Source organism: Haemorhous mexicanus, chromosome 6, assembly GCF_027477595.1.
Source record: "Haemorhous mexicanus isolate bHaeMex1 chromosome 6, bHaeMex1.pri, whole genome shotgun sequence".
In the NCBI taxonomy this organism is placed as follows: Eukaryota; Metazoa; Chordata; class Aves; order Passeriformes; family Fringillidae; genus Haemorhous; species Haemorhous mexicanus.
Genome location: NC_082346.1, coordinates 17,593,097 through 17,609,595, shown reverse-complemented (window position 1 = coordinate 17,609,595; position 16,499 = coordinate 17,593,097). Strand labels below are relative to the sequence as shown.

Sequence of the window (16,499 nt, the reverse complement as noted above, 5' to 3'; positions counted from 1 at the left end):
CTGACACAAGTCAGGAAGGGGCTCTCTCTACAGATTAAAAAGCAGAGGAATTATAAATAACATGCTGAAGTACACAGATAAAGTTACCCAAGTTATTTTGGCCATAAAGCCCAGGACAGTAAAGGCCCTTAATCTCTCATTAATCAACAAGAAGCTGGAAGAGGCCATACAATGAGCTCAGCTGCCAAAGCTGCTGTGCCCTTTTGCTCCATTTAATTTAATTGTATTAGTCCTGCCCGCAGCCTTTGTTCTTCTGCCCTGCTCAGGAAATCTGCTGCTGGGTTTGGCAGGGCTCTGGTTCCACATGGCTGGTTTGTGGACAGCCAGGAGGGATGAGAAGGAGGAGCAGGAAGGGGAAGAGGATGGGAAAAGGTCCCACGGGAGCAACCTGCTTGATGTACTTCATTTATCTTAATAGTGCCACTGCATCCCTTCCTGCTGAGGCCTCCTCCTGGTGAGCCAACCACAAAACTGAATGCAAAAGGACTCTGGCTGATATCAGCAGAGATGGGATGTTTAAATTTTAAAATAAGAAAAAAACAGACGAGTGACCATGAGCCAGCTCTTGTTCAGCTGGTGCTACCAACCCAGCAAAGCATTCCTACCACCACCTCCCTTGGTTTCACTTCATCTCTCTCAAATGAGCCAACAAACAAATGCAAAAGGTGCTTTCCAGGACACAGGTGAGTTTTGTCAAATTTCAGCACTTGTCCCTGCTGAAGGATGAGATAGCAGAGCAGCCAGCTGGAGGGTGTACCTTCCTCACCATTCCGTCAAGGAACAACAGTGCTTAATGTGTGGAAAAAGATGAAGCACTTGCAGAAAGATGTGCTTAGGAAAAGGAATTTTCAGATGACTTTGCTTCAGGCTTGTGTGGAAAACGCAGTTTTCAGTTCCATGCTTTACTGGATTTCTGTGATTTCAGCAACCAGCTGTATAAAATTCCACAAATTTGTTATATCAAGCCCACGTTTTCCCAAACATGTAAATTGTCAAGGTTCTCCTCTCCCTTTCACAGCAGTGAATTAACAGTCCTATGCTTGCAGTGAAGTAAGCACATTGTTTGCTTATAGTTTTACAGAGTGATCCTTCTGTCATTGCTTACTGTAATTCTTCTTGGATGTGAAGAGTAAAACCTATTTACATTGGTATGTGGGATTCTGAACAACCTCAGGAAAAAGAAGAGCTGGAAAGGAAGTTCTTCTGGCTGATGAAAAATTTTGAGATGTGTTTTTTACATATCAGAATGAAAGCTTGAAATAGAGAAACTCCCAGAAAAAAAAAAACCAAAAACTATCACAACCCTCCCACACACGTTTAGCCAGATGCAGCTACTTATTTTGGCTATTTTATCCTTTTTATTTTCTTAGTAAATTTACTTTATGTTGCAATGCAAAGTAGAAATTCTGGATGTCTTAGATAAAAATTTTTGTCCACAAATTTGATTTCAGTAGTTTGGGAACTGCTTGGCATATAATTTTAACTTGGAAAGTGGCAATCTGCTGCACTGAAAATGAAAAGTAATGATCCAGTAAATGACTAATTTTGTGGTCTGAGTTAATTAGTGAAGCAGCTTGGTGGATAAAAGGCAGCAGGTCTAAATTACTGTGCTAAGTCCTTTTGTAGAAAGATATTATCTGGCCTTGTTGTTTTAATAATAATTAATGAGAATTAAAATATTCAGCTGGGATTTTTGCTGTTACTATTAGCGGGAATGTGTGTGTGTGTATGTATATTTATATTTGTTCTCTGATGCTTTTCTTGCTTGTTTGCATCTCAGTCCTTGACTGTCTTGCTCTGTGGCTTAAATAATACTCCAGAAATTATTCAGACTGCACCTGTGTCTAGCATGGAGGAAACTTGAGGCTTTTACAATTGGTGCTGCTGGTTATTTAATGAAAAACATGCACCCTAGCCTGACAAGGAAATCAGCAGTAAAAAAAACAGGCAGTAAGCAGTGTCTCATCAGCAGGATCACAGGGAGCATCTGCTGGGGGCTTGCAGCTCACTTTTACATCTTAATTTTGGCAGCACAGGTTGCTGGCAATGCAGGGATGGCACACTGACCTGCAAGTCTGCATGGATCTGCAAAACTTCAAAGCCTTCCCTGGTGAAATCCAGGCATTACTTTGCTGAAGTCCAAAATGCTTAAATGTGGATGCCTCCAAGACACCCTGGTGGTCACTTTGTCTTGTGCCCTATGTGACACCAATGTTTGGTGTCTCTGCTGGGCATTTCCACCCCAAACCTGCTTCCTGTGGTTGGTTTCAAGCACATGTTTTAGGAAACCCTACAACTAACTGGGTTCTCGTGATGGGGGAGACTTTTAATGAGCTGGTTTAGTGGATAATTGCTCTCACTGTTAAAACAAGCTTCTCTCTTTGTTTTCAGCTTGACTTCTCTCTGTTTCAGTCTTCCAGGCCTGGACTTTATTGTGTTGGTTAAAATTAAAGCCCTTTAGAGTGTGGAATCTTCCCACATACCCTGAAAGACTAGGAGGAGTCATTTCCTAATCTTCTCTTTTAAGAGGGCAGTGATAACTGGGGACTAATTATGAGCTCTATTGACTTTTCCATGTTTGTGTTTTTTAGATAAGTTCTAATTGCTCCTTTTTATCATTGTACCACTATAGTTAATAATTGCTATTCACTGTGCCTACATCCAAGGATGTTGCCCTACTTCTGTTAAAGATTCAATGTTTGGGGTTCTGAGAGATAGTTGGTTTGGTAGTTGATATTGGTTTGGTTTGGGGCACCTTTGGAGAAATGTAAGTGCATCAGTCAAAATGCTGTTTACCTTCTCAGAAGGTTTTGTAGTCATGTTTTTATTTTTAATGCCTTCTTTTCAAATGGTATTGTCTCTCTGATGGGTTTTCTTCTGCTTGTAGGCTGTATTCTACCATCCCTAATCATCTTGAGTACTTTCCTTCAGTTCATTTTATTTCACTGAGAAATTTCGAGGAGTGAGATGATACTTACATTAATGAAATTGGGGATTAGACAGGGATTAGATGGACTCTAACAAGCAGATGCTGTGCTTTCTGTGGGAAGATTTCTAAACTTCATTAAACCAATAAAAGCTCCTTTCCCCTCATACTTGGAGATTTAAAAGCATTGTATTATACCCTATTACTAATAAAATGATAAACTATCTTGATAAAAATAGCCATCTTTTGGTGAAATTTCAAACTGTGGTCATATTCAAACCCTCCATGAAAGGATGTGAGTTCTCTCAATGCCTTATGTACTGTGACTTGAAGGGGAATTGCTCCTCATCTAAATGCCCAAGCCTTTGCAGGATGGAGGTATAAATCTCTTGTTTATGGTATTTATCCAGTTATCTCTATTTTTTCTGTCTGCAGTGTTTATGTTCCTACATATGTTGGGCTGGTGGGAAGTCTCATCAACACCCTGATAGCAGTGATTTGGATCCCTTCTCAGACTAAACCAAAGTCAGACCATCACATGACAGAGCACAGTGAGTATTTTGTGTTTCTGAAAAATAGTACATGAAAAGGAACAGGGGATTGACATACTGCAAGAACTGCTGAAGCACCTTGGAGTTGCATTTATGGGCAAAAAGGTCCCAGCCTTGAGATGCTTTAATGTCTAAGCTGAGCTTATGGAAGAGGATTATTCCAAATGTATTGATCACTCTCCCATGTAGAATTGCAGTCTTCCAGCCCAGACTTGTGTCTCGGAAAAGGTGACTGTGGAGCCCTTGCTGGGGGTTAGTTTGGTCTGACAGGGGAGGAAACCCCACTGTCTCAGAGGGTTCCTCCACACACAGACCTGGCACCAGCTCCCAACCTCCTGCCATTGGCACAAAGCTGGTGCAGCAGAGATGTGGTTTTGGGGTGGTTTTTGGGTGGTTTTGGAACCTGAGCAGAATCTCAGAGTTTCCTGCTTTCTACCCTTAGCCTGTATAAACAGAATATTAACCCATATGTCATCCTCTGCAGGCACATCACAGTCTGGCAGCTTGTTCAGCATCAGAGAAATCCTGCGCCTGATGAAGTTTCCGGGAGTAATGGAAGTTTTCACAGTCAAGGTCCTTGCTGGATTTCCCATAGGTAAATCTCACCCATTACCCATCACTGCTGATGCATTGAGAAGAGGATTACATACTCTGTAGAGCAGGCTTGTCTCAAGCTACTGAAAGCACATTGCTTTTGGTCACAGAGCGGTGAGGATCCACCCCTAACTTGATGCTGGATGCTTTCAGGTAGTCTCAGCTACACAGGGTCAAAAGCCTGGGACTTGATGTCCAACACATTACTTGTCATAAGCTGCATCTGGGAGTTTTGGCAAATCACTTGATCTCTCCAGACCCCTCACTGCAAATGTTTTTTCCTCTTGTCTGTCATTTCTCTTTGTGCTGTAAGCTCTTCAGAGCAGAAAAAAACCGTTTGTCCTCTGCCAGAAAAACTGAGGTCCTTCCTGATTTTACTTAGTGATTTTAAGGCGTGTGTGTATCCTAACCTTTTCCCCAGCAATTAAAAATTGTTGATGGATGAGAGGGCCAAGCTGCACACAGGGGACCCACAGCACGTGTCTTCCCTAGCACATTGATGGGGATGCTTGTTCTTCTATTCCTTATATATTCTGCTGGGGGCTTTTTGTGTCATGGTAGGAACTCGCTGATCCCTCAAACCTTTCCCAAACCCATCTCTTTCCCTGCTTCCTCTGAGTCAGTTGCTGACCTGGCAGGGCTCATATCTCCCTATTTGCCTGACTATGTATCCCTGGGCACAATTTAATAATCTTCAGTTTTGCCTTCCCTCTAACTTCTTTCCCCTTGACTAGAGACAAGCTGCATGTCATCCTCGTCAGTGATGTGGAAGGACAGGGTCATGTTCTCTGCCCTTCCACATACAAAGCCTTCACAGCTCTTTTCCCACTCAAACCCAAAAAGTCCAGTTTCTCTTGATGACGATTTCAGGAACTGAGTTTTGTGCACGTGTGTATCATGCATCTGAACCAACTAAGGCATTCCCTTCCAAACAGGGATCCTGAGAGGGGACTTAAGGCACCCTAGCTTTTAGACTTTGCATCTTTTTCCAATTCATTTTTGTCTGGAGAAGTCCTTTTAAGTCTAAAGGTCTAAAGAACGTGAAACATGATTTACAAATTAAATGCTAATTTGTAAACTGTAAATTCAGTTTACAAATGAAAGTAAATTTGGCTGTGGAGTGTGGCTGAATTGGAAGGGCTTAGGCTCATCTGTTATTTCTTGCTATATCTCTGGGGGAACGAGTCCAACTGGAGCTGGAAGTAAAGGATTTCTGGGGCTTTTCCCCCTGCTGTGTGTAGCTGGTACTGGCTGAGATCAACAATGCCAGTTGGTCCTAACCCTGCCACTGGAGACAGGACACAGTCTCAAACCACTGCTGGCTTGACCTAACAGTGCAATTTCTTTGATTCTTAATACAATAAACTTCTAAAACTGCACTCTAAAAAGTGTAAAAAATGAGAGCTTTTCACAGAATGAGAAAGATGTTTTAAAAGGGGTTTCTTAGCTGATTCTGACTCATTTCTCATCTTAAAGTAGCCTTCATTTCTCTGTTAAAAATGCCTGAGGCTGCATCCATGTGAGCTTCCCACAGTAATTTCCTGTGTGCTCTCTCTTTTCCAAAGGCCAGGCAAAATGCACTTTGCTTTAGACCTTCCTGCTGAAATGCAAATTCCTGCCTGTTACAGAATGCATTCTTCTTTCCCCGTGCAGAGCAAAACTGCTCACTGAACCAAAATAAACATCTCCTGCCCAAAACTGCAAGGTGGTTTCTAGGCAAAGAGGATGGAGACAGTGAAGCTGGGATTTAATGCAGGCACTGGGATTTAAGGCACTGGGATTTCAGTCTGTCAGTATTTCTGTAAGGTTAGGAGAAGGTTCACTTGAGGCATTCCTGCTGCAGCACTCCCACCACAGCGAGGAGTGATTAAAATCCTGGTGACTTCTCTTTGCAGGTCTCTCTTCACTTCAGGTCACTGACCAAACTGCTGGCAGCTGAAAGGGGATCTGGCCATCACTAATTCTCTGCAGCTCACAGCTGGAGGCTGAGCTCCTCATGAGCTCATTTACCTTTCATCCCCAGGCTGCAACTGTATAATTAATTAGATTGTCCAAATTACAGACCGTTTTCTATTTACTTTGTAAACAGGTTCGTGATATACAGCAAAGAAAATCTTTTGTTCCTTGTGGATCTCATTGTTGTCTAAAATTAGCTCGTTTGAGACCGAAAGAACTCCCCGGGAGGGCTGCAGGGCTGGGAACCTCCTCCCTGTGTTGCATAAAAGCAGAGAGGTGGGCTCTGTGCCTCTTGCAGGAAAGGAGCTGCCAGGGATTGGACGGGCAGCAGACAGCTCCAGCACAGCCCAGTTACCTTCTCAGCTGACCTGGGAAGAGAGAGCCTCCCTGCATTGTGGTAGATAGGAGACAGAAAGAAAAACAAGAGGATAAAAATATCAAACGTAACTCTCATGGACAAGAAATCACCAGGGCCTTGAAAATATTGATAAATAGCTGCTTGTATGTATCTTTGGCTGCCTAATCCCTTTGGAAAATCTGGTTCCAGCATGATTGCTTTAGCACTGCATCCCGTTTCATAAGGGATTTTCTTTCACACGTTGAGCAGCGTTTTGCAGTGAGCCTTGAGGCTCTGCATCCCATCACGTTTCCAGTCCAGTGCTGTGTTTCCAGGAGGGCTGTGATGAGCTCCCAGAGGCTGTGCTTGCCTTCTCACACCATCTTGCAGTAGGGATTGCTAAACTGGCCCTCCAAAACTACATGTCACTATTTTTTTTTCTTTTTTTTAAATAGGTTTTGCACTCCTGATTTTCCTTGGTGCTTTTTTTGTTTCTGCATCTCACAAACCATTTCCCTGCTTTCTGCTGCGTGGCCTTTGTTACTCATCCCACTGCTGCCAGGTTTTCTAAGGAGTTCACCCTTTTTTATTGAATCCTCAAAAAAGGCAAGGTTTCTGAGCGTATTTTATGCCATTTTCCTTTTTTTTCCCCCCACGTTGAGCCTGTCAGCATGAGGCTTATCATTATTTATGTGGCTGCACTCAGCTGGCCTGCCACCTACCCAGCTGGGAACCTGCTGAGATCTTTGTAAGAAATGCTTGCTCCAACGAGCAAAACATCTTTTTTTAGTTCAATCTGAGGCTTGCCTTGTGGGTTTCATCAAGAAATGCATTACCAGTGGGAGAGACCACCTTATTTTCTGAGAGAAGAGGGGCAAGGGGTCTCCCTCCTCCAGGTAGCTTTTAGGGACCATGCAGGCACAGGAGATGACACCCATTTGAAAATTAGACCTTTGCACCTCCAGGGGAGCTGTGCAATGTATGATTCTAATTAAAGAGCACAGCCTATTCCCCTGCTCAGAAAGAAAGCAGCTTGTTTGGAGGAGAAAGATCCAAATCTGTCTTAACTTGATGAGGAACTTCAAAGGGGAGAGGAGCTGTAGAAGCTGGAGCACAGTACCAGGAAGAGGCATCAGGTATGTAGGGAGGCCAAGCCCCTCCTAGGTGGTACCTGCAGTGGGGTGCAGGATGAAGGGCGAGCTCCTGCTTCCATCTAATCCTCCTACAAGTGAAACCAAGAGTGGTTTTTCTTTCATTCCGTCACGTGTGCCTTTTGTAAACATGTGCAACCCTGTTGCCTGATTTGGGTGTTGTGAGTAAATACTGGTATTTGCATGTTACCTTAAGCTGGCTTGAGCTGAGAGCAATTTCAAAGTAACTGGATAACAGAGGGGTGCTCTCCCTGGAGGGGTGTGGCAAAGCCATGGGTCTTCATGAGCCCCAGCTCCCAGGCACCTTCTCCACAGAGCTGGAGAGTAGAAGAGCAGGGCTCCCTTCCTGGCCCCCATCCCTCCCTCCCAACCCCACGGAACCAGCTGGGGTGCAGCTACTCCTGTTAAGGGAGAGGACGTGTCTCTGGTGGGGTTCAGGAAGGTTTTGTGGCAGGTCCTGGGATGGGAGGGCAGAGCTCCCTCCAGGCAAAGGGTTGGGGTGCCTGCAGGCAGGTCCTTGTTGCTGCCCGTGCTGGGGTTGGGCTGCTGGATGCAGTGGAGTTGTTCTTGTTTGTTAGGAAGTGAATCCTCCACGGTGTTTTCACCAGCAATCTGGGATCACCCTCTTCATCCTTCCAGGAAAAGCTGGCAAATTCTCCCCATGCCGTGTCACTTTGCCAGGCCAGCAGCTGTCTTCTCAGTCCTCACACATTGCCTCCTGCATTCTGATTTTTTTCAGGAAGGAGAGGAACAAGGTTCCCTTTTTACCCAGTCTTTATAACTCAGAGGGTCTTACAAGGAAAGGCAGGACTGCTAAAAGTCATCTGGCCTCTTCTTTCCTGGAAGGATCAGTGATCTCTGACAGGCACATCGTGGGGTTCTTCACACACAGAGCCCCAATTTCCTGCTGTCTTGGTCCATCTCAGGTGCACAAGACACTAGGGGAAGCAGCAGACTGTTACCCCACACCACACTTGAAGTGCAGTGTTTTGACCTAATATTTTCAATTTGATGGCTCTCTCTGTAAGACTGGGAGCATGTGCAAGCACGCCTGTATCTGTGTATGTTTGGCAGTGGGGAAAGCCCATGCTATTGTATTCTCATTTGAGACTGAGTGGATGTTCTCTGTTACACTTTGCAGAAATTGCTTCAGTTGAAAAGCAGACCTGGTCTGTGCTCTTTCTGCCCATACTTTCCTGACTGCTAGTGCTGTCATTGTCCTCACAAGAGATTTTTCACGTGCCTCAGACATTGTTGCTGAGGTGTGCAGTGAAACCACTGCATTTTGGCTGATGTCACTGGGCTGCTCCCCACAGTGAATATCTGCAGTCAGGCAAATGGGCTGAGGAATCCAATCAGATTATTTTTATGGTTACAGTCTTGTCTGAACAAATGTTTTCTTGCTGTCTTAATGGTTAGCCTGGCTTCAGTGATACAAATATTTACCAGTTTATAATTAACAGCTGAAACTACAGCCTACATAGTCACATTACTTGAAGATGAAAGTAAGGGGGATAAAAAAGTTAACACTTAAAGATTAAATTACTACAATGACTTTGAATAGGACTGTGCTCATGTTTATACCCAGTGCTGGCAAACCCAGGGAGAGCTACTGACTTGGACTGGTGGTGACTGGGAGCAGGGTTTGGGCTATTACATGCACTGCAAGTGTATTGATGTACTCTTTGCATTAACCCTCCCTCCAGGTGTGTTCATGATTATGTTTTCCATCATCTCTATGGATTTCTTTGGCTTGGAAGCAGTGGAGTCTGGATATCTGATGTCATATTTTGGTGTCCTTCAAATGGTAAGTGAAGTGCAAGTCCCCCTCTTAGACAGATTAGCTTGCCCCACTGCTACCTAATTCACTACCTTCTGGACACATGCTCTTCCAAATCCAGGTGTGTTATTGACAGGCAAATCCTTGCTCTGCCACATGGCATTTAGCTTCAAAAAGAGAAGTGACTCCAAATTTATTCTGTTCCTTGGAATGGGAAGAAATTGGAGCAAGGGGTGTCCTGAAAGCTTTCTTCCCCTTGTCCCTCTCTGTCGATCTTTAAGCTGTAGAGCTGAAATTTCCTTCGACTGATATGTCCTGGGTTTTGTAACAAAACTTACATTGAAGCTAGAGTGCCTTGGCTGAGGTTTTTCCTGGTGCAGGTGAGTTGATTTACATTTATATAGTAGCACCCTGTATACTCAGGAAAGCAGACAACCTCACTGTGTTTTCACTGTGTAGAAGAACTTGTTTCTTCTGCATGGAAACAAGCACAGCAAGCTTGTGATTCCCAAAAAAAAAAAAAAAAGAAGAAGAAAAAGAAAAAAAAACCCAAAGCACAGAAAGGTGGGAGACAGAACATGGTTAGGAGACTAGCAAAATGGATGAAAGGGAGAAGTCAGCTGAATTAGGCAGTAATAGAGTCAAGAATGTGCAGTGTTGTGTTATAGCAGAGTGCTCCTTTTGGAGGAAGAGGCTTAATAATTTTGCAGAAAGAGCAGCAGATGGTTAGAACCAAGCCCCAAGGTAGGAATGTAAGTTAAGCAATATCCTGAAGGAGAGTGGTCTTGTTATTAAATCCTCTTCATTTCCTGAGTATTGCCACAGAGTTCCTGTGGGAGCTTCTCATCTGGGGAATGGCAGCTTAAGCTGCTTCCTTTGTGATTTGGATTTGGCATGGTGTTGCCAGTCACTTGGGCTCTGGCCTGCTCTCACCAAACCTGGGTATCTTGGAAAAGCAGCAGACAGGCGTGGCTGTACAGCAGCAGCTGGATTCTGCAGTGTTAACTGGCTGGAGCTGAGCAGATGGTGCCTTTGCCACGTCCCTCCTGTGAGGGTGGCTTTGGACTAGCTGTCTCTTGGTCCTGTGAACATCTCCAACCTGCTGAATGCATTCCCATTCAGCCTCCTTGGAAAGAAGACCAGTTTGCCATTGTACAAGCAAGCTTCTGAGCCACACTCCACTGCTTTCAGAGGCTTTCCCTATGTTAGCCTTGTATGCTTCCTCCTAGACCAGGATCTGCAGGGATCACTCAGGTTTTAGAGGGACCAAGTCACTGCCCCATATCTTCTTCCCCATTTGAATGCAGGACTCTCCACAGCTGGGCTTTGAACTTAAGACATAGCACTTAAACCCCTGTTCCATAGGCAGAAATAAGATCTGGAGTTGCAGCATGGCTGTGGTGTGCTTGTTTAGAGTGGGTAACGTGGGCAGCAATTGCTCTTGTAAGGAGTGGCTTTGTGTGGCTAGATGGAGCCTGGACTCTGCTGCTAGGTCCGGGATATCTGTCTTGAGGACACTGCTGTTATGTCTGGAATATCTGTCTGCCTTCAGTGCCATTGTTCCCCAGGTTAGTTTGGTTGAAACTGCTGTAGATAAGGTCACCTCCTCTGCCCTGCTGGGGCGACCCACACAGAGACACAGCCCTGGAAGATATGGGAATTGCAGCATCCACTCTGCTTCTCGTGGATGGTCAGATGCCAGGGCTAACCAGGGACCTGACCCTTCCCAGAGTCACCGAGTTTCATCCCACAGAGGCAAATCATTCCTATTGCCACAATCCAACCCAGCAGGGCCCTGCAGGCTCAGGTGCAGCATCTGCTCTGCTGGGGAGTCTTTGCCTTGGGACATTGGACACAGAAACTGGCCTTTATCAGCCAGGCAGTTTTCTGCCATACATCCATGCAGTTTCTATCCATATTGCTAAGACTATCCCACAGTGGCACTTCCAAACTCTGCTCTGGTTTATGCAGGACAAGATCCTCAACTGGACCAAACTGAACTCTCACTCTCTGGCTTTTAAATGATTGTAAAACATTAGAATTATTGTTTTTGCTTTCAGGTATCTGTCTAGAACCACCCGAAGATATCTCTTGTGGATGGTGTCTGGGTTAATGTTTTATGGTTGCTTTCTGTTTGGATTGCAGGGAATAGAAGTGTGCTGGCCCTGTCCTGCTGAGCCCCAGAGCTGCTTGTGTTGCCTAAGCTGGCATTTCAGATGCATTTGTTTCTGCTGTACAGTGAATTGATACTGCTGAGATCCAAATGCAGATTAGGGTGCAAGTGAATTCCACCAATCTGGATAGGTGGAGGATGATTAATATCTGCTGACTGGCTTCCCCACTTCACTGAATAAATGACAGCTTTATTCATAAGGAATACAATCTAATTTTCAGTGAATTTCATCAGCCAGATACTCAGCTTTGATTTTTTTTTTTTTCACTCTTTAGTTTGCCCTTCTGTAAATCATTGTGAGGATTTTCCCATCCTCTTGGACTTGCCCTGAGCCCTTCTGTTAGAGGAAACCTGTCCCCCATGTTTGCATCTCTTCCTGGACATGAAAAAGATAGTGTTTAAGGACTTTTATAGCTGGAAGGGGACACAAAAGAAATTGAGGGGGAAATTATTTCTTTGTGTTATTGTAGTTTCTCTTTTTTAAATTAAATATTCTTAAAATTTGCATATTCCTCTTACAGAAGGCAATGTTGCAGCTCCCTTTCCCAGCCTGATCAGCAATCCCAGGATGACTCAAATAGTGATGGTGTCTTCCTGCCTTCCTCTCCCACCCCAAGGATATTATGCTCCAATTGCTTAATCTAGTTTTTCAGCTTCCCAACCTCATTTGACCTGCAGTGGTGAGAAGTGGCCAATGCACTGTAAGAATCTGTTTCTCTTCATTCCTCTCATTCAAGCCAGCTGCAGAGTACCTAGAGAGGAGATTTTGAGAGGCTTTGAGTCAGTCCACCTAATTTAAAGTGGGCAACTCAAGTTCTTTGCCATTGCTATCCCAAACAGCTCTTTGCATGGGGATGCAGCACAGAAACACAGACCCTCTAGGAGGTGTGAGGTGTTTGCCTCTCTGCAGATGGAGGATGTTAGTTTAGACACCAATTCAGGCATCACTGAGGGATCCCATCCAGAGCTCCTCAGCTCACCCCGTGGTGAGCATCATCTGACAGCAGGGGATATGGGAAAGTGTGGGCAGGGTGAAGTGCAGTGGGGGTGGCAAGGGGGCTCGTGTCTGGGTCAGGACACAGCCAGGCAAGGGCAGAAAAGGGGGTGTGGGAAGGCAGTGAGACAGCATTGGGACAAGAAATGTCTGATGAGGAAACAGAGTTGTGGCTTAGAAAATGGAATAGGACCAAAGCTGGAATGGACTGCTGAGGAAATGAGAGTAGCACATGGGGGTAATTCAAGCAGTCCAGGTCTGTGCAGTGATTCTTGAAGCACCCTGAAAGTGTGGGGCTGTCTGATGAGCTGGGACTGTGCCAGGTGAAGAGAAGTGGTGTGGGAGATAACAAAATGAGGAGAGGAGGGCAGACAGCAGGAGAGCTGCCTCTGCACCAGGCAGCCTGCACTGCAGAGATTCCCTTGCTCATGATGTGCTTGAAGCATCTTTATCTGATCACTGGTAGGTCTCCAGGCAAGAGTTATGAGAGCCCGTCAGGGACACAATCCCTGTGTCCTCCAGGGCTGGGCTTCCAGAGCCCTCTCATCTGAGAAGCCATGCAAATGAGATTTCCCTCATAGTAAATGCCTGGCAGTGTGAAATGCCATTCAATCTCCCTCCAGAGAATAATTAATTTCATAATGGTTTAAAATAATTTCATTTTGAGTAATGGGCAGAGATGAACCTAGACTCCTTTTTTTTTTTTTTTGAGTTTGCAAGTGTGATAGCATGGACACCTTCCAGGTGTAGTATGTGGCTTGGAAAATGCTGCTGGAGGATTAGGCAAGTGAAATACCTGGAGTCCCCAGTTGATATCTGAAGTCACATCTGATGGTTACATTTCAAACCACGGGAGGGGGTGGGGGAAACTTTCCTTTAAGAACTTTTTCTCCAAAAAAAAACCCAAAAAACCCAAAAGCAAAATGCACCAAACAAAACTCTGGGTGGGACAAAGGGGTAGATATTTATAACCCTGAGGATCAAGAAATCATAAGACATCTGTTCTATTTACTGCATTTAAATTTGTATTGTTATACAAACTCCACCTCTAGCTGTGCAGCTTCTGGAGGGACAAGTTGGTACGGAGTGATCCTGAAAAGATGAGAGAGATTCCTGGAGGAGAGATTTACATTGCGTATCATCTTATCACCAGTCTGTCCCTCTCGCTTTTTTTTTCTCCCTACACAGCAAAAGAGATGATTAAAGAGCCGGGGATTTAATTACAGCCAGGTATGCCTAGGGGGAAAACCCACTTAGTGAAAGGACCTTGCAACAACAAACAGAAAGTTCTCCAGTTTCCTCGCTTTGAAGGATTTATATCTGTGCAGGGGGGTGGGTTGGAGGGGGAAAGAAAGCGATTAGGCTGGAGTTTGCAAAACACACCATCCTCTTCCCCCTGCTTGGCAAAGTGCTGCCTTCAGCAGTTTGGTCCTCACCATCAGCCCTCCTTCCAGTCCCACCGCCCTCCTGCTCCTCCACAAGACCCGAACCACTGAAGCGATTTCTGGCATCGCTGTGTCAGTGAAAGAGCTCCCTTCTCCCCCAGCACGGGCTTTGCACCACGTTCAGCCCCGTGGGCTGTGCTGACCCCCGAGCTCTGCCCCAGCAGGTCCCTCCCCAGCCGGGCTGGCCTGGGAACTGCCAGCCGGCACAATTTCAAAGGCGAGATACGGGTCCAGGGCGTGGGAGGCAGCTTCTGATGTGAATCATGTTATCTGTGCTAGGGATGGGGCCCTGCATCTCCTCTACGAGGCTGCACCAGCTTATCTGGCCTGCTGTGTCTGCCTTTCCGACCTTCTCACAGCTTTCCATTTCCAAGCTGGCGGGTGAAAGGGAACTGATTTTGTTGCTGGGCTCTGTCAGCCTTTCACTCGGTGCTGATGGAGGAATCTTTAGCAACAGTCCCATGTCCTCTGAGCTCAGAGGAGCAGCTGAGCATCTGCACAACTCCTCTGACCTCCACAGGTGAGGTCAGCTTCTTGCAGGTGCCAGTCAGCTCAGCAGCAGCCCCGTGCAGCAAGGCTGGTCCTTCAAAAGTCTTCCAAAAGCTAGCACCTTGACCTTTCAAATACAATCTCTTCCATCCTGCAAGAAGGGGGTCCTGAAATTTGTTAGAGGTTAACAGTCAGATATGTAATTGGGCTTTCTGAGCAAATGGGAGCAGCTGTTTTCCCAGAAACCAAATGCAGTGATAGAGGCAAGAGAGTATTTTTCCATGTGATTTGCTGGACTAGTGTAACAAATCCCCGGCTTGCTGAATGCAGAAAATGATGAACAGAGATTTGGCTGTTCTTATGCATTTATTGGGAGACTTATTTGCCTTTAAAGAAGGAGAGGGGGGCGGAAAAAAAGATGAGTTGGTTTTTCCTGTGACATATGTACACAGCCACAGGCAGTGCCTGTTATTTCACTTGCAAACAATTTCCTCTCTCTTTTGTTTATTGATGGCAGAAGGCTTTCCAGCCAGGTACACTGGCTCTTCCCCGACTTCAAAGGAGGTCAGGTTACAAAGGCAAGCACCATCCAGGCAAAATGAAACGCAGGAGGGTAAGGCCCATCACAGTCATTCTCAAGAGGAGTTTATATGCAAGGAAAAAGCCCAGGACACACCAGTAAGAATAAAAATAAGGATAAATTCCCTTTATCAGCTACCAGAACTTGTCCATGAGAGTGGTGATGGCCAAGTCACCTGGGATGTCCCTGCTACCTTCTGGTAAACCAGCAGCACATGTCCAAAATCTTACATGGGAGAGAGCACATGAGCCACCTTTCACCTTCCCAGATGTGCTGCTCATGCCAGCCCAGGAGCTCTGCACTCAGGCAAAATTGCAGGCTGGAAGTAATGGGTTTTCAGGTCTAAATTCAGACTGGAGAGTGAGGTCATGCTTACTGGTGACTGGAAATATTACCTAGTGCCTAAATCAAGGCTCTGTGTCCAAAATTAGGATGATGGGCCTTGCCTGCCTGGGCTTCATGGCTGGATCAGCAGTGCCCTTGCTGGGGAGGAAGGCAGGCAGCCCAGATAGCCCGTGGGGGGACTGCCATCTGTACAACCTAGGGATTGCTGCCCAGCCCTGAGGGGAAAGCAGGTGACTTGGGCTCATTCTTGCCTTTGGAAATAGTCCCCTTGCCAAGCTGGTTGATTCAGCAGTGATGTTTTACCTTGAGCTTTTTGTTGCCAGAGTCCAAGTGGTGGGAAAGCCCACGGGCATGGTAGCATTGGCACGAGGACCATCCCTCTGCTCTGCTGACTCTGAGGGCAGCTCATTCTGCACACCTCCAGCTCCTGCCTGCTCAGAGCCTGTCTCTGCTGCAGTGGTGCTCGTTGCCTTCACGCAGGGGCTTGTGTGCAGCTATGGCAATGTTTTTGGGAATGCCACTCCTGTGGCCATCAGACCAGGGACGTTGCTGATGCTGTACCCTAATGACTCAAGGAAGGGCAGGGACTGGGCTGTGCCTGCACGGTGTATCCCAATAAAATATGCCATTCAAGTCTGGGCAAATTGGGAAATGTTTCCTTTCCTCCAATGGCTCAGCAGAGCTGAACTGGGGTTCGGGTGATGCCACCCTTGAGTCAATCCATGCCCTGTGACAAGGCTCAGCCCCCATCCCATGTGACTCAGCACAGCCCCAGCTGTAGGAGGGACTGGGAAGCTGCAAAAAGTTAATGACGATTCTCCCTTTTTGGAGCACTCAGCTTAATGGAGCGTCACTCAGTGGTTTCCCCACCCACCCCTGGAGTAGGAGCTGCTGGAGCTGGTATCAGCCTCCTCTTGGCAGGGCTTTTGGTCAGAATGACTCAGGTCACCCTAGGCATTGTCCAAGCCTCGTGCCACAGCGGGTCCTTCTGTCCCAGAGGCTGCTTGACAGGTGACATGACCCGGGAAGGACACACAGAGCCCGTGCCAGTGGCACAAGGCAGCTGGGCACACGTGAACCAAGCTCTCAAGCCCTGGCCAAAGGCAGGGACAATGACAAAAAAGGAGCCCGAATGTCTTCCTGGTGTGATGTGCCCTCGTGTCAAAAATCCTTTGTGC

The 16,499-nt window shown here is 46.0% G+C and overlaps 1 protein-coding gene across 1 annotated transcript in view; it reads left to right on the top strand.

Annotated features, from left to right (window-relative positions):
- Positions 1-16,499, top strand: part of SLC22A18 (solute carrier family 22 member 18) — a 58,465-nt gene that overhangs the window by 31,523 nt on the left and 10,443 nt on the right. Inside the window, exons 5-7 of the mRNA XM_059849026.1 lie at positions 3,362-3,477; positions 3,962-4,072; positions 9,222-9,322. Coding sequence (XP_059705009.1) covers positions 3,362-3,477; positions 3,962-4,072; positions 9,222-9,322 — 328 coding nt within the window. The remainder of the gene's footprint in view (positions 1-3,361; positions 3,478-3,961; positions 4,073-9,221; positions 9,323-16,499) is intronic.